This window comes from Wyeomyia smithii, chromosome 2 (assembly GCF_029784165.1).
Source record: "Wyeomyia smithii strain HCP4-BCI-WySm-NY-G18 chromosome 2, ASM2978416v1, whole genome shotgun sequence".
NCBI classification, from domain to species: domain Eukaryota; kingdom Metazoa; phylum Arthropoda; class Insecta; order Diptera; family Culicidae; genus Wyeomyia; species Wyeomyia smithii.
Genome location: NC_073695.1, coordinates 73,278,534 through 73,297,000, shown reverse-complemented (window position 1 = coordinate 73,297,000; position 18,467 = coordinate 73,278,534). Strand labels below are relative to the sequence as shown.

Genomic DNA, 18,467 nt, shown 5'->3' with positions numbered 1-18,467 from the left:
TGATTACAATCAATTGAAAAGGGAACGTATAGGGGGGTCAAATTTTGAAACCACGTGTTCAATCATAATTCATCAGTTAACCCTTAACTAGCCCGTTCATTCGATATCAATATTGTTCAAATCTGTTGGGTAGTTTCTAAGATAACGAAGTTTCGTGATTTTCACATTTCGATACATTACAGACGAAGTTACATTCCGATTACAGCAAAATTCAATAGGGTCTTATGAGGCAGCTAGACCTTTCATTTGATACTAATTCTGTGGAAATCGGGTCAACCATCTCTGAGAAAAGTGAGTGAGCCCAAGTAGTCATCAGAATATGTTTCTTTTCATAGCTGGATTCCACATTTTTAAACATAACAGGCAAAGTAATAATCCGTTCGCAAAAAAAAATCATTGGGGTCTCATGCGGCAACAAGACTTTCCATATGACACTGATTTTATGAAAATCGGTCCAGCCATCTCTGAGAAACATGAGTTAGATCAAACAGTCTCTAGAACACGTTTCTTTCTGTAACTTCTGAACCATCTTCATAAAATTCAAAAGTTGAGGGTTTTTAGGTAGCCCGTTCATTTGAAACCAGTTTTGTTCAAATCGGTTGAGTAGTTTCTGAGATATTGATGTTTCGTGATTTTTACATTTTGATATATAACCTCTAAAATAGAAATCAGATTACAATAAAATTCAATAGGGTCTTATAGGGAAACTAGACCTTTCATATGCAATTGATTTCTGAGAAAATTAAGTGAGATTGGGAGAGCGTTACACACACACATGCAGAAAATGCTCAGCTCGTCGGACTGAGTCGAGTGGTATACGACATTCGGCCCTTTTGAGCACTTTTATACCTTAGTTTTTGCAGTGATTGCTATACCTTTCTAGGAGAAAGGCAAAAAGTGAAATGATAGAAATGACTTTTAATTTCAACTTCAATCCCGAGCAAAGCCGCAAACATTGAAATAGTACAATATCAAATTTAAATTATGTTGAGGCCACATATTTTGATCGTAGCTATAGTTTTAAACAGTCTGTGGGTTTCGTTTCTTTCTATAACTTTCAAACCACATGTTTAAACATTATGAAATTCATTGTTTAAGGGTTTGAAAGCCCATTTATTTGAATTCAACTATGTTCATAGCTTCTGAGATATAAGAGCGTTTTTCACATTCTGACGCAGTGCCAAAACTAAAAGTTTGATTACAATTAAATTCAATAGCAACCTAAGCGGCAAATAGACCCTTCATTTGACACCAAGATAGAAAGAATCGGTCAGACCATCTCTGAGCAAAGTGAGTGCGAAAAAAAGGTGCACATACACACGTACACACCCACCCACAAACATATACACCTGTACATGCATATATGCAGAAAATGCTCGATTCGTCGAACTGAGTTGAGTAGTATATGACATTCGGCCATTTCAAACATTTTTCTACCTTTTAATTAGCCAGTGATCGTTAGGAGAAAGTCAATATGTTTACTTTCATTATGTGATTTCACATTTTTATGAACAACGGACACAGTTGCAATCCGATTGCAATGAAATTCAATAGCAACCTATGGGGCAACTAGACCTTTCATTTGACACTAATTTTGTGAAAATCGGCTCAGCGATCACTGAGAAAAATGAGTGAGTTTAAACATTCTCAGGATAACTTTTCTTTACATAACTTTTTAAGCACATGTTCAATCATAACGAAATTTCAAAAGTTAAGGGTTCTGGGAACAGCCCAATTCTTTGAAACCAGTTTTATTGAAATCGGTTGTGTGGTTTCTGAGATATTGATGTTTCGTGGTTTTTACATTTTGATACATAACCTCTAAACTAAAAATCCGATTACAATGAAATTCATTAGCAACCTATGGCGCAACTAGACCTTTCATTTGCAATTAATTTTATGAAAATCGGTCCAGTCATCTTTGAGAAAAGTGAGTGAGAAAAAAAAGTTGCACATACACACACACACACACACACACACACACACACACACACACACACACACACACATATATACATGCATACATACATACAGAAAATGCTCAGTTCGTCGAAAGAAGTCGAGTGGTATATGACATTTGGCCATTGGGACCACTTTTATACCTTCGGTTTTTCCAGTGATTGCTATACCTTTCTAGGAGAAAGGCAAGAACGTAAGAGAAAAAGTGCCAAAAAATATTTAAAATTGAATTACGTGCTTAATGGATGGCCCCAAATAAAAACTGGATACCATATTCGTGTCCAGCGCCCCAAAATTATGTAAATAAGTTTTTGTCGCATTTATCGACACTGTTTTTGCTTGGTCAGCCTTTGTATGAAGTCGCCCCACTGTGCTGTGCTGTCACTTACTGCAATGTCCAGTTCAGCTAGTGTTCAAATATTTGTCAGGCAGGATGTCCGATATGTCTATGGTCTGATAAGCTGGGTTCACCAGTGACATGTCAGTTTTTGACCGTCTCCGCTATCGAGGCGAGTGCACTTGGCTTAAACCATGACTCAGATAAGAAGAATGTAGTCCTTTTCAATCCAGTAAATTGGTCGGTCTTCCATTATTCAAAAGTGAGTATAGAGGATAGGGACCTTTTTTTAAGCAGCATATGGAGCCTCCTGCGTGGAATAAAAACATAAGTATACCAATTTGTTTACTAACTTTTTTTCTGTCAGCACTGGTTTTCAGATTGTGAAACTGATTTAGCCCTCTTTAAAGGTAGTCAATTATTGTTCCCAGTGGAGGGACTCTTTTTTAATCAGCCCGAATCTATTTCAAGCAGATCGCATCTGTTTTGCAGAGGATTTTTTCAGCAGTCGAATGGCGCCTGAATGGTTAAATATAAGCTGATATTTTTCAATTGAAGTTTTTTTCAAAAATTTTCATGTGTTGAACGGTATTTAGGCAGCTAGTTAATCAGAGTTTTTGTTCTCGTTATTGAAACCGTCGATATTGATTAAAATTCAAAAGTTTAAGACCCGTTTTCTTACACGCAAAAGTTGAATGGTGTGAAACCAGTAAAAAGTTGTGCGTTTTTAGAGCATTTTTTGATGTAGTTTGGAACCAGTACAATGATTGCGTGTTAGACATAACGCAAATCATGCTCTAGTGTTTTTTCAATTTTTTTGGCAGCTCTAAACTACTACACGCAATCAATACTGATAACTTGAGTACTGACTAGATTAATGAAAATATTAACTGATCGGTTCATTCTCATGAATCCGAGTCTCATGAGTCGTTTAAAAACATCATTGAATCATTAACAACTAAAAGGACATTAAGTTTGTTTAAGGGGCCATCCACATACCACGTGGACAGATTTTTAACGATTTTGACCCCCCCCCCTCCTCCTCCGTAGACAACTACCCATATACATTCTAAAAAAATTGTATGGACCGTGGACATTAGACAGACTTAATAAAATAGGCGCTAGTGCTTAAGCCGTTCCTTACCATATATCGAATATTTTCAAAAATTGTGTTCGTTTTCCTGACATAAAGCTGATATAAGAAACCAAATAAATCGGTCTCAAAAAAAACGTCTCCTCGAAAAAAGTCCCTTTGTTAAACTCCAGCTTAATCGTACCGTATCCTATTTCCTAGAGCCAGTCACAAAATTCTATTCCCACAGACAGACAGACATGCGATGCAACCTTCCGTTGCACAGTCTGAAATAGTTTATTTTCCCGATATTTCTTCGCCGGAATAAATGCAGATAATAGAGATGTAACGGATACCCGCATCCGCATCCGCAAATGCGGAACATCCGCATGAAAATTGACATCCGCATCAACATCTGCATCCGTAATCACATATCCGCATCCGCATCATATCAAGCGGATATTAAAAAAAAAGCTTCATAAAATATTGCAGAAAAATTTTCCTTGGTGTATTCACTGCTCGCCCAAATAACTTTTGCACTGAGGAGGGGCATGGTTATGTGAAAAAAGCAAAATATAACACAAGGGATGCTACGGATATCCGCTATAGCATCCGCGAAAGTGGAACATTCGCATTAAAATTGACATCCGCATCCGCATCTGCAGCTGTCTGAAAAATCACATCCGTAACATCCCTGGCAGATACTACACATATGGGTCAGAATTCGTGTAACGGATCACTAAAAATCGCAATGTCTAATTTTTTCAAATAAATATTAAAAATTTCAAGAGTTTTACTCGGGAAGTTGATTTTCCAATTTTTATAGAATTTGAGTAAGTTCTGAAGTTGTTATTGTCATTTGAAATTTAGGTCAATATTCTTTTCAAATAGACATACACTAAGGTCGCTCTTTACGCGGGTTTTTTTTTATGCGGCTTCCGGAATTTACGCGCGTTGTTTTTACGCGGATTCCGGAATTTACGCGGTTTTTTTTTACGCGGTATTTTTTTGCGCGGATTTCGGTTTTCCTTCACTTGGAATACAGAGTTAACGCAGGTTTCTTTTTACGCGGATTCCGGAATTCACGTGGTTTTTTTACGCGGCACGTATCCCCCGCGTAAAAAGCGACTTTGGTGTATTTTTAAAAAAATTGCATCGAATTTGATGATATTTTCACAGCAGATGCATCCTAAGTTGTTGTTTATGAAAATAATTTTTTTGAAGGAAAAAATATTTTTCCAATAAAAAAGCAAAGCCTTGGTGCTACATTCCGATTCGGAACTCGACCTGCTGTTTTATTATACACAGACTTCGCAGCCAACTGTAAAGTGTACAGGACAATTGCGGGGCTAACACTACGATCCTATTGACACTAACAATCTCTCCCGAGTCGAGACTCGAACCTACGACGACTGGTTTGTTAGGCTAGCACCGTACCTCGAGACCAGCTGAGAGGGCACATTTCTGAGACATTTGGCTTGAAAAAAGCGCTTCAAATTTCATAAACTACTATCAGTGCATTTTTTAAAAGGTAAAGTTTCCACCGCTTTCCCCATCCCGAAATCCGATCGAGCCAAAATTTTGCATGGGGACTTTTTTCGAGAAGACGAAATTTTTAATGATTATCTGTGTCCAGTAACTGAGAGGTCAAATCTCCACAGATTTGCTTAGTTTTGTTTTCAAAAGATAAAGATTCTTTTTTTTTCAACGAATAAATGGCAAAATTTGACATAAAATTACACAAGTCCATTCTGTAAAACGGTAAATTTTAGCCGAACTTAGCTTTGGACTGGATTCAATTCAGCTTCAAATTGAAAATAAAGAATAAACATTTAGCTCCAGTTCCGGCGTGTTCCGAGAATTAAATATGGATTTCTCAAGCTCTGAATCTGTCAACTTTATTCATCTTTAACACTCAATAGCTCAACGATTGCTGTATTTTATCAAAGAAAAAAGTCTGAGTTTGGTGATGTCCCAAGTATTTTTTTACAGACAGGAATATTTTTGGTAACTTTCATAGACCCATCCTCATTATAAAATAGAGGATCATCATATCCCCGCGCTCATAAATTTCAAATTCTTCTTATTGCAGTATAACATTTAATAAAATAATAGCAAAACTTTTCCACTTACCTACGGGTTTAGCCTCCGCAATGGAAGCTTCCTTCTCGGGAGAGTGCACCTGAACACTATCGCTATCGTTCTGCGAGTTGGAATTTCCATCCTCTTCGCCAACATTATCCTCTTCCTCTTTCTTTTTATGACTTTGCTCTTCCTCTTTACCCTTGTATCCGGGGAAGTTTGTGATCTTATGGGTGTTCTTCTTCTTCTGGTCTGTTTGGTCGAATTGAGCTAAAAAACAAGAAAAATTAATATATGTTGATTTTTCTTCCTTTCAGTACTTACAATCGAATAAAAACTTGATCGCGTCATGGTCATCATCCTGCTGCTGAATATGAGCCAACTTCTGGGCTGCCACACCCAGCTTTTCCAGATTATCAGCGTAGACCTTCTTCTGGTCGCTCGACAATTTGCCAGTTTTTTTCACCTGTTCCTGAAGTGTCACCAGCGAAGCCGCCGCCTTCTGAATGTTCAGCAAATAATCACCGAACGACTGATCGGCCGCCTGGATATCATCGTCTTCCGCCAGAATATCTTCGTTCTGTTTCAACTCATCCACGATCTGGTGCACCTTCAGCTCCATATCCTCGTCATCGCCCCGGAGGATCTTACTCACCACCGTTCCGTCGGAGTTCTTGCGAATCTCCAGTATCTGACCCCGAGCGCCACCGTAGAATGGCAACTTCAGAACGTCCGACGTGGTACGATGCTCGGCCGAAGCTCTGTGAACGAGACGGGATAGTAGGGGGAAGATTTGAACACCTCTCTAGGCAAACTTCTGTTGGTCAACAGCTGCAACGCCGCGCGCCAGGATAACGGGCAAAGCAATAAACAATGAGGCATCTTGTTCGGATTTGAAGCAGGGGGTTGTCAGTATCAAATTCTAACAGCGGCTGTGAGGGCTTTGATCAGACAGAGTGTAATGAAAGGAATAGACTGATAGGACAGAATAGAGTGAATATGTGAACTATTGCTAGATTGAAATGTGCATGAAAACAGTGTGAAGTGACGGTGGAATGGTGCACGCGCCATGCATCCAAATAAGGCTCAGTGGGTGCGTGCGGTATGCCGTTCTACCTGTTGTCGGCTTGCGTAGAATGGTAATGTAAAAGCTCAACTATTTACAATCATTTCGTAGTACAACAGACATCAAGCGAAGGCCTAGAAAATGGAGTTGTGCGTTGATCACGTTTACACAAGCGGGTCAACCGTTGGATGCAACGCAAACATTTTGAGGGACTGTCCGTGTGCGTGTGCCGGTGAATGTGGGACGGGATTATTGCTAAGAAAACCACCGTGTTTTACACTATTTACAACCAGTTACTGGTGCATTTTATTCGTTCGGAAGCGTGCTTTTTTGTTGTTTTTTGTTGCGCAATTGAACTTGGTTTTTGATTATTTTACATAGTCTACAATTAAATCAGCTTGGGCGTGTGCTAGACCATTAGCACCAACTATCGCTACAGACTGCGGGCGGAAAAGAATTCGTGTTGAACTACCGTGCTTAAGAATGGCGTGCGAAACAGGCGTTGAAATTGCGGTTCCACCATTTCCCGAAATGGCTTTGGAGCTTGGCTCCAATATGAGCGATGCTTCGTCTCGATTCTCTGTCACTGGTACGCCGTAGACTGGGTAGAACTCGGCTACGGCTGGCGCGATCGGTACTCTGGGAACTGGCTTATCAGCAGCTGTTGATCCGGTGGCTGTAGCAAAGACAGGAAAATCTGGGTTCAAGCTCTGTAGTTTTTCGGTAACCGCTGGTTGAGCCTTCGTCGTGGTTTTCTCGGGTTTGGAACTTTCGGCAACTGCTGCTTTATTGGATTGTACTAGCTTGAACTTCTGCACTTTAAACTTATTGTTAGGTTGCTGAAGTGCTTGGACAAATGGCGCATTTATGATTCGCTTCGGTTGTCGCTGTTGTCCATTTTGAGTAATCGGTTGGTTCCGTTTGTCCGTTAGTTTGATCGGATCAGCTGCTCCGTTGAACTGCATCGGTAACGGACCACCCGCAGGCAATGTTTTCGGTATCCGACTGAACGGATGTGGCGCGAATGAGGCACCGGGAATCAGATGGAAGGTGGCATCGTCGTAGAATCCAGACCTTCCTCCGAAAGGAACCAAAGGAGCTGGTGGTGGGTAGTTCAAGTTCACGTTCGTACCCGGTGCCAGGAGGTAGGGTGAAGGAAACGGCTGTGGCTGGAAGGGGAAAAAGCTTGCCGGAGGAAAGAGGTAAGAAAAGAATATTCAATTAATGTGCTGTGTCGGGAGACGCACTACAGGGCTAGGTTTTGCCGTAACCACCTTTCGCCACTAGACGCTTGCTGTTAACTACCAAGTCTTAGCACCAGATGTTAAGCTACATCACACATGAAGAGAGGAAACTGTTCACTTTCGTAAGATTAGTTAGAGCTAGTAACGGAGTTAATCCATAATTAATTCTACATGCAACCTAAACGCTACGAATAAAACTGCTTGTGGTAAAAGAGTTTAGCATTAGTTTTATTTTTTGCTTCTTAACCTAAAATCTTACAATAGAAATGCAAATTTTGTCGTGAAATCAATGTCTTGCTCTGAGACCATCTGCACTCAAGATCTACTTTAAGATTTAATTAAAAGTCTCTGTCTCAACCGATGGCAAGTATTTTTGTATGAAATTTATACAAAAGATATGTACACCACAACAGTCACACATCAACTCCCACTCCGTTTCGTCTAATTCCTGTAGTACACAACTGGCCCACTAGCCACCAGGACGGCATCCGCCGGTAAACTCCTTCTGGTAGCATTAATCGTCTTGCCCAAGTCGACACTTTCCGGTACGGCGTATATTTTCGCTCCCGGGCCGGCTATAGTCAGGCTTCTCGGATGCGTGATGGCTGTCCCATTGGGACCGACAATTGCCGTTCCTCCACTTCCGGCCGTGGCTACGCCACCAGGTCCCGCAATAGCAATCCCTCCATGGCGTACTCTCAATCGCTGAATGACTAACCCTCCGTTTGCTGCCGGGTCACTCTGACGGTTAAACAGCCCAAAAGGACCCTTTTCTTCTTCTACCTCAACCTCCGTGGTGTTGGTAGCTTCCTTCAAGTCGCTTTCCTCCGAAGACGTTAGTGTGGTTGTTGGTGTACTCGACGGCAAAATACTGAAGCGATTGGTAAAGTTCTGAAACGTGGCCGAAATGTTGAAGCTTCTTCCCGTACCACCGCCGGCTGATTTGTTCAGAATCAACATGTCAAAGTCCGAATCTCCGTCATCTTTCTCATCACTGCCGCTGTCAGTCAGTTTACTGTTTAAAAACTTATCGTTCGGTAAAGTTGGCACCAGAGGAGCCTTCTTTCGTTTTTTCTTGGCGTCTTCATCCACACCTAGTTCGTATTCAACAACATCAAGCATTTCTTCTAGCAAATCCTCTTCGAGTTTTTCTTCTTCGACCGCTACGGCAACCTCATCCATCACTCCTTTTGATTTTTTCATTCCTCGTGCAACTGGAACCTCCTGTTCTTGCATTGCTTTCCCCTTGCCACTAAACGAGCGCAATGTTCTAAAGTCCACGGTACTAGGAAGATACCGGATTTCATTTGTCTGTCCGTCCGCAGAACGAACAGCTATCGGCAGCACGTAGATCTTCGGTTGCAGTTGCTTAGGTTTCTTCGTCTTGGAGTACACCCGAAAAGCACGGGCTCCATCAGGCATCGGAAGACGTAGATAGGGGGCCGGATAGTAGTACACCAGAGTCTGGAACGGATCCGTCGTGCTGCCCAGCTCCTGCACATTAAACTGCTTGAACAGTGGAGCCGGACTGGTGGTAGTGCGAAAATTAAGCGGCTGATAAACCGGTCTTGGGTAGAAATAGCCCTCGTTGAAGCCTTGTGTCCGCGGGAAGGCTACGTCCTGTTTCTTTTTGTAGCCCATTGCGATGTTGATCTTTTCGATTTCCTGCAGAATGCGTTGCGTTTCCTCTAGGGTGCCACGCTGCGGTTCGTAGGACGTCTCCTGGGGGATTAAGCGGAGCAGTTGCTTTTCGATCCTGGAAGAGAGAGAAAGTTGAGCGTCAGGAGAATGCGGGTGCCTAAACAATTTTTTTGTGGTATTGATAGATGAAAAAAGTGGGAATGTAGCACGGTACAGTGTAATGATCGAGTAAGAAGTGTAATGAATTTGGTAATAAATTTACTCTGATTGTATTATATAACTAACACAGTGTATCTCATTGAGATTATTCCCATTGTTTTTAAAGTGTTTTCATCTTTTTTGAAGTTCAAAATGGCGATTTATGATTTCTGGAAAACAGCTTTAAATGGCTAAATATCATGTATATCTCGGAACCGGGATGATACCTATAAGCCGAAAAACAACTCTAGATGTCATTTTTACATCTTAGATGGCGGCTTCAAGATTACGAAAAAAAAGTTTAAAGGACCGAATGAAATTCGAGGGGAATATTTCCGGCATGAAGATGCTGTTAAGAAGTCGGCAGTCATTTTGAAATCCAAGGATCAGGATATCAACTTCTGGTTTTGCGACCCGGCCTAAAATGACTAAATACATTCTCGATATACGTATTTTTGCTGGATAACGCTCAGAGGTCAAGAAATCGACTCCGAAGGCTTTTTTGAAGTTCATGATGACAAATTCCGGTCTCTGGAAATGGCCGAATATCATTCATTTTTCAGAACCAGAACGATGCCCAGAGGCCACGAAACAACGCCAGACGTCATTTTAAATCCAAGATGATGACTTGAGAAATCTGCAAAACACCTTCAGATCAACAACTATTCGATCATTTCATAAGTCGACAATCATTTTAAAACTTAAGATGGCGACTTCCGATAAAGTAAATCAACCTAAAATAGCCAAATATATCCCAAAATGTGTTTTTTGGTACCGGGATGATGCCCATAGGCCAGAAGCCTCAGGGCTATGTAATGAGCTGTAAAACATAAAAAAAAAATATTCTAAATTATTGAAACCTTCACGTCGAGTACGTTCGACTTATCTGTGATAAGTTGAAGACCAATTTTAAACACACAGAAACGCATAAAAATATTAGGTAATATCACAGCAGATTTGTTGTAGTATTGTTTGTAGTTTTGATAGTGTATTCTCTTACAACTTCTGTCAAATAATAATCAGCAAGAGGAATTAAGTTTTCATTCTGGAACATCAGCTGCTTCGAAAAATCATAGCTGAAACATCGTGCATCAAAAAATCAAATTTGATTTTTAAATTGAAGGTTAAAGGTTCTCAACAATTTGCGCAAATTTGTAAAAATAATCGATCTAGATTGAATAAAAAATATAATATAAATTTTTTTCTTATATTATAAAATTTTTATTGGCAAAACAATAATTATGAACAAAACGATTAGCAATACACTCTAAAAATTAAATAAGTCACAAAATTTATTACAATTCTCAGGCTAAAAAATCTTCAACGGTTTTGCTATCGCGTTAACTATCATTTTCAGATCGATAAATTGGGATAATTACTCACCCTGCGGGTGACATAAAATGAAAATAAAATTTGTAACGGCCTTATTTTTATGATTAGTTTCATACCAATAATATATTTTTTAAATAAAAATTAAATTAATTTGTGGAAAAGGAAAAGTTTACAAGTTCACTGCGTTTACAAACTAAATATACAGTGTCAAAACGATAAAAAACATTGCTAAAACGGTCCTTTTCCGAATTCCGAATACCGTTAGGACGAATTTGACATCTAACGGTAAAGCTACATTGTTTTTTTGTCCCGGACTACGCCTGAAAGAAACAGAGTGTACTTTTGGGAGTTACCAACACATTCACATGTATATGTCAAAACTGGTTTGTTTTAGTTCTCGTTCTACGTGGTGAAGTGTGAGGTAATTTTTTTTCAGCACATTTGCGAGATGAAAATATGAAATTGTAACGAAACAAAAAGACGATGGCGATAAAGACCAAAACAAAGCAAATTGACAGCTATCCATATCATTACGCATACCAAACCACCCTAAAAGTGTTTTTTTAAGCTGCAAAGTGTAGTCCGGGACGGTGTAACTACACTGAGAAAACTAATTAGTCATAAGACAAGACAGAACCACACAAATTTGCACAAATCAGATCGACCAGCAAACAGTGAGTGCAGCTCCCGATATTAATATTTTTGTTTTCTATTCTCCCCATTTGCTCTCTTGCATTTTACTCGCACCGAAAAAATACCACATTTGTTGGAGTGCACGACACCACTCATTGTGCCTCTCTTTGTGCGTTGGATTGTGGGAAGGACTTACTATTCTCAACACCATCTTTCGGCAGAAAAATTTCGACAAATCAATTCATTGGTTCCTTGTGTTTGCAACTTGTTTCTCATTCGCAACGCGAACTTATCAAACTGAAGCACTTTGTTACCACACAATTTGTCACAAAGAGCAGCACAATGTGTTGTCTACATTTTCTTTCTCCTAAAACGTGTCTCTCACTTGGTAATATCTCTCATACTCACTCTGTTTTCGCCTTCACTCTATGCGCCTGTTGCTTGTAAAATAACCTATAGTGAACCCCTTTCCATAGACCACCCGCCAGTTCAACTCGAAAAGTTGAGGGATTTTCAGAAAACCCACGAGAAATATTTATAAATAAATTAAATTAAACTGAGCACAATGAATTGAATTTGAGATCCTACGCTGATTTCGGGTAAAACTACAGATTAACTGAGTTTACGACAAAACTCGAGGAACTTGCAGAATACTTTCATCGGAAATTATCTTTTGTAGCTAATCTGCATCAGAATCACTAGACATATTTATAAAGTAAATTAACCTATATTAGACAACTTATCAGATTAACTCAATTGTTAGTCTCCCAACAGAAATCCGAAATAATAATTTATTTTCGTGATTCTAATGCAGATTGGCTGGTTAACATATTTTCCGATGGAAATTTTCTGAATATCCCTCGAGTTTTCGCGTGAATTCGTACGAAAATCTGAAAGATTTTCAGGAAAATTTCATCGCGAAATATCTTATCAAACCAATCTGCATCACTAACATTTATGAATTCCTATTTATATTAAAAGAAATTGAGTTAATTTGACAGGTGGTCCACAATAGATTAATGACGTCTGATGTCTGGTTACTATAGAAAAGAAGGGGTAATCTTATCCAGCCTATCGTTCCTATAGTCAGTTTAACACAATGTCTCTTAACCTCAATCGGAATAAATGTTTATCGTGATTCTAATGCAGATTGGCTGGATAAGATTTTTCCGATGGAAGTTTACCGAAAATCTTTCGAGTTTTCTGGCGGGTGGGTCACTATAGGACCACTATAGGTTAACTTATCCTATTATTGTTTTGACAATAAATGCACTAGTCGAAGATGTGGCTCTGAAAAATGGTCCTCTCGGTAACGATATATTAGGCGTCGTACACGAATTACGTAACGCATGAGGGGGAGTATTTGAGACAGCTACGAAATCGTGATGTTGGCTCAAAATTGCAAATGCGGCAACGGGTTAGGTTGTTCAGCGTTACGTAAGTTTAGGGGAGGGGATGTATATCGAAAGTTACTTATTGTTACAATTTGCATGGTCTTTATTCGTTTGTAGACCCTTGATAATGAATATAAGATATTCGAAACGTCGGTGTAAGAAAAAAAAAATCGTTTTCTTTTCACATTTAAAAGACAGCGAAGCCGAAAGAAATTCCTCTGAGTAAACTAACAGTTGATACGAAGCATAGTATATCAAAAGAATAAGCAATTCTCGAAGGGTGTGAGAGTGATTCATCCAAGGTAGTCTTACCTTTAAATCGATCTTTTCAACAAAGTGTACTACGGCGTATAAATGTATTTCATAGAAAAATAGTTAACCTCTTTTGCGCTGAATTGTTTATAGGAAAGAAAAAGTCTGTTTCGATTTTAGTTTTGGTGGCCGTTTTAATAATTTAAAAAATATTAATCGATGGACCTTAAAAAGCTGATCCAAAATCGATTAATATCACTCACGAAACGGTGAATCAAATGAAAATTACTACAAGGCATACAGCCGTAGGGGTTGTATAAAATGGTGACATAGGACAAATCGTGTATCTAACACAGGTATAAGGGCTCCACTTGCTATCGTGTTAAGAACAAGAATGAAGTTAAATTTTCTACACGCAGTCTTTTGTATCGAGTTGAGCATAGATTTTTGCAATGGAGGTGGAGCGACGCAGTTTCGGGAAAGACAAACGAAATAAAACACCTTCAATACTACTGAATTATTGTCATGATCACCAGAAGAAAATTTGTGCTTTTCTGATGCGAAAATTACCCTGGTTCTAGATTAATATCGATATTGGACTGGTAACGGAGTTCGAATGGGTACAAAGTAACAATTGAACCGGAAAATCACCCAATTTAGCAGTGAAATTTTTTAAAATGAGGGTTATATTTTGCTACGATAAACTGTACATAGGCAACACTACCGGTTATCTTTGGTGCCCTGGTCATTATTGTAAAAATAATTATTGAGAAATACATGGACATTTCACAGTAGTAGTAGTTGTGTCTTATCTTCAAGCATTCATAGTCCTGAAAAGAACTGATTCCATCATTTTCAAATAGAAATGTGTGCTACCGAACGCTGAGGATCGCACTACCGGTAGCATCGAATATTTTGCTTGGCCACACATAATAAATTTGCTCTCCGCTCTGCGCTCCGATAGCAAAATATCCTGCAGCATACGATGGTACCTGTTGCTAACATATGCAAAATAAAGGTAAGGTGTTCCGCAGTGCCTGAAAGTTGACTTGTACGCAGCTCTCGTTTCCTAATGCCGCCTACCTCTAACAGCCATACTCTACTCGCTACCGTGTGACGAAAAATTGCGTTGAAGGCGTGGCCACGCAGTCTCGAGAAAGAGAAACGAAACAAACCACTTTGTCGAGTCAGAATATGTAGGTAGTGGAATTTATTCCGTCCATGTTATTGTTATCCTTGCTCGGGAAGCAAGGCAATAGCGAGAGAAATGTATGGGAAAGCTTGACCTTGGAACTTTTCACCTATTTTCACCATTAAGCAGTACAGCAACAATGCTGAACATTATCTCAAACAATTGTCACACATTTTTTCTTTCTACGACACATAAATGACTAAGATGCATTGAGTCGTTCGCTTGCTATGATCGTTCAAAATCTGACGCAACATTTGTCAGTTTCATTTTCAATTTTACAAAATGTTATCTAACATAGAAAACAAAGACGTAGTCCTACGTAAAAAAATTTGCATAATTCAATGTTTTTTTTTCTAATTTTGAACAAAACCATGCCAAATGACTTTTCGTCCAATATCGATGATTTTTTATTTGACTGAAACTTTTAACACGTATTTGACTTATGAACTGCGCGTTTTTTGTGGAAGGAGGAATTTTTCAGACTCTAGAGTTATTTTCTAAAAGGGCGTATTGAACATAGGTTTTATTGTTAAGACAGCAAAAAAGATTTCTTTTTGGACAACAACAATTTTTTTGGAAAAAAATCACTAAATTTCAATTTACAAAAAAAAAAGAATAATAATTGTTTTTTTCTTATTTTTTTCAAAAGAAAGTAAAACTTATAAAAAAACCCTTTTGGGTAAATGTCCAGAGTAAGTATACGAGAAATAGATTTTTTGTTCAGGGTTGAGTGTTTGAAAAAGAAATTTAATACAAACTTTTTGAAAAATATTTGTATAAGTCAGAGAGTCATTTCAAATCAAGACCTTTTTATAACTACATACATGCATTCCATGCATCGGTTTTGAAGCTGGTTTGAATTAAAGTTCAGAAAGTTGGAAAACAGACATCAAATTTTATGGTAATACAGATTTTCTCATGAAATTATTTTTTTAGTTGAAATTTACATTATTTCAAAACTTCAAGTGAAAAATTTTGGATTGGGAAATTTAGAATAATTTCTTGCTTATGAATTAATTATAAATAATAAAAAATCTAACAGGTAATTTTAAAATATCTCAAAAATCACGATTGCGAATTAACATAGAATTACAAGAGCCTGTCTCATTTCAATGTATTTTTCACAATAGGTTGAAAAACACACTCGATTGGCAACTATTTCTTTCATTTTTCAATGGTTGTGTTTAATTTCGGATGATTTTCGGCCATTTTGTCGCTATCTTGGATTTCAATATGGCACCTAAGGTCGATATTTGGCCTCTGTGTATAGTAACGATCAAGGAAATACTCATGTTATGTAGTTTGGTCATTTTAGGCTGTTTTCATCTAGAGTTGATGTCTGATCCCTGAGTATCATCTAGATTCGAAAATTCTCATATTAGACGGTATGTAGACTCGTTTTCAGCTCTGAACGGTCGAAATCTGCGTATATTGGATAATTTTCGTGTCACTCTCAATTTACACTCTCTGTAAGCCGTTGCCGTAAAACGTAATTCTACGTCAAAACGGATGCTTTCAGAAAGTTTTTCTCCTGTTGGATACATTTTACACCGCAACCAGTGATTCGATCTTTCGCAGCGGGCCCCGAATCAATGTAAGCCTCTTCAGGATGTCATACCACTTTTAGATTAAACTATTGGAGCTTATCGGAAAGGGCCCTTTATATATTTAATGGCTGTATTAAGTTCTTATGAATGAATTGCTTCCTCTTTTGAACGAGTGCTTTGCAGTGACATTGTTAATATTCCGAGGATTTTCTATCTAGGATATTGAAGCGACAGGCATCATTTAGGAATTACAAGACTACTGAAGGTACATAAGTCTTTCCACCAAAAGTTCTGGAATAATGTCAAGTTTCGACAGAAAAATCATTTATACTATTTTGGTACCACAAAAAAAAAACAAAAAAAAATAAAAATATTTCGTTGTCATTAACAAATTATAGTTTATTTTCTAGTTTTCTAAACTTTCAAAATAATTTGAAAATCAGTGTGTTTACGGAATTAACTATTATGAGCTTTTTGATTTAAAACGACTATCTGTAATGTTTGAAATTCTTGGAATACAAATATTTTCAAACATGTTGACATTGTTTTTTTTTTTTTCAAAACTCAACCATCAGATTTTTTTGTTTCTCCATCCTGGACCTTTCGCTGAAGGTTTCATTATAATTTAAAATTTGATATATTTTTGCAGTCTTATGATACGAATTTATTCTCGAACAAGTTAAAATTATTAAAACCTATCGTTTAAGTAAGAATTTCTCTCACATTTCTTCATCCAAACCATTTCATTGATGCATTTTTGATGCATTGATGCATTGATGCAATTGCGGGGCGAGCGCTACGATCCCACTGACACTAACAAACTCGAACCTACGACGATTGGCTTGCTGGGCCAACATCATACCTCGAGACCATCTGGGAGATATTTTGTTATTTTGTACACAATGCTTTAAATAAAATTCATGCCGAAATGCATACACTTTTTGAATAAACTACTCTTTAGTCTGAGAAATTCTCCAGGTTAATATGTGTGCAAATATTAATTCAAAGAAATAAGGTTTGATTAAATTTTTGGTTATTTTCAGATTATTTAGCGTGGTTTGCTTCATTGCATATTGCTTTTTGGAGAATAACGCTTTCTTTATAAAAATGAAGTGAATTTTTTTTAAGTTTGATAATAAATTTTGTCTGAAACGATCCTGAGAGTCAAATTTTAGTATTTGCAGAAGCGATTTAATTTTAAGAGATTTGTTAAAAAACACACACGAGTTCTGCTAACTTCCTAACTAGCTTCTAATCGTGGTCATTTTTAAATTTTAAAATTTTTGATTTTCGATTAATTTTGCTTCAAATACACAGTGTAGGCTATGAATAAAAATTATATATCATAAAAACATATCGTTTTTGTTTACTGAATCATATGAATCCAACATAAAATACGTGATTTCTGAAATATTTTTATTTGCGATACGTTTTCTATAAAAGACAAAACCTGTTCGGAATTGTTTGATCCAAAAAATTTACATAAAGATTACATTATTGTCGAAAAAATTTCAAGTCATTGTTCAAACAACATTTATTTGACAGAAAAAGATAGAAAAAGCGAATTGAAATAGAAAACTTCAATTACAATAACAATTTTTTTGCCTTTCTCCTAGAAAGGTATAGCAATCACTTGCAAAACCGAAAGTATAAAAGTGCTCCAAAGGGCCGAATGGCATATATCACTCGACTCAGCTCGACGAGCTGAGCATTTCCTGTATGTGTGTGTGTGTGTGTGTGTGTGTGTGTGTGTGTGTGTGTGTATGTGTGTGTGTGTGTATGTGCAGATTTTTATTCTCACTCACTTTTCTCAGAGATGGCTGAACCGATTTTCATGAAATTAATTGCAAATGAATGGTCTTGTTGTCCCATAAGACCCTATTAAATTTTATTGAAATCGGATTTTTATTTTAGAGGTTATGTATCAAAATGTAAAAATCACGAAACATCATTATCTCGAAAACTACACAACCGATATGAACAAAATTGATTTCAAATGAACGGGCTACCTAAAAAACCCTTAACTTTTGAATTTTATGAAGATTGAACTTGTGGTTCAAAAGTTATGAAAGTAAACGTGTTCTGAAGACTGTTTAATCTCACTCATGTTTCTCAGAGATGGCTGAACCGATTTTCATCAGTGTCAAATGGAAGGTTTAGTTGCCTCATAAGGCCCTATTGATTTGTTTTGCAATCGGATTATTACTTTGCCTGTTATGTTTAAAAATGTGAAATCCAGCTATGAAAAGGAACATATTCCGAAGACTACTTGGACTCACTCACTTTTCTCAGAGATGGCTGCACCGATTTTCACTAAATTAAAGTCAAATGAGAGATCTAGCTGCCTCATAACATCCTATTGAATTTAACTAAAATCGGACTGTAACTTGTCTGTAATGTGTCGAAAAGTGAAAATCACGAAACTTCATTATCTCAGAAACTACACAACCGATTTGATCAATATTATCGATATTAGAATGAGATGAGCAGGCTAAGGGTTAACTGATGAATTATGATT

General features: G+C 37.7%; 1 protein-coding gene across 1 annotated transcript in view; it reads right to left on the bottom strand.

The window, feature by feature from the left end:
- LOC129719681 (uncharacterized) overlaps positions 1–18,467 on the bottom strand; it is a 113,209-nt gene that overhangs the window by 12,650 nt on the left and 82,092 nt on the right. Inside the window, exons 3-6 of the mRNA XM_055671072.1 lie at positions 8,208–9,516; positions 6,958–7,685; positions 5,775–6,211; positions 5,502–5,720 (exon numbers count right to left, since the gene is read on the bottom strand). Of these exons, the coding sequence (XP_055527047.1) occupies positions 5,502–5,720; positions 5,775–6,211; positions 6,958–7,685; positions 8,208–9,516 (2,693 nt within the window). The remainder of the gene's footprint in view (positions 1–5,501; positions 5,721–5,774; positions 6,212–6,957; positions 7,686–8,207; positions 9,517–18,467) is intronic.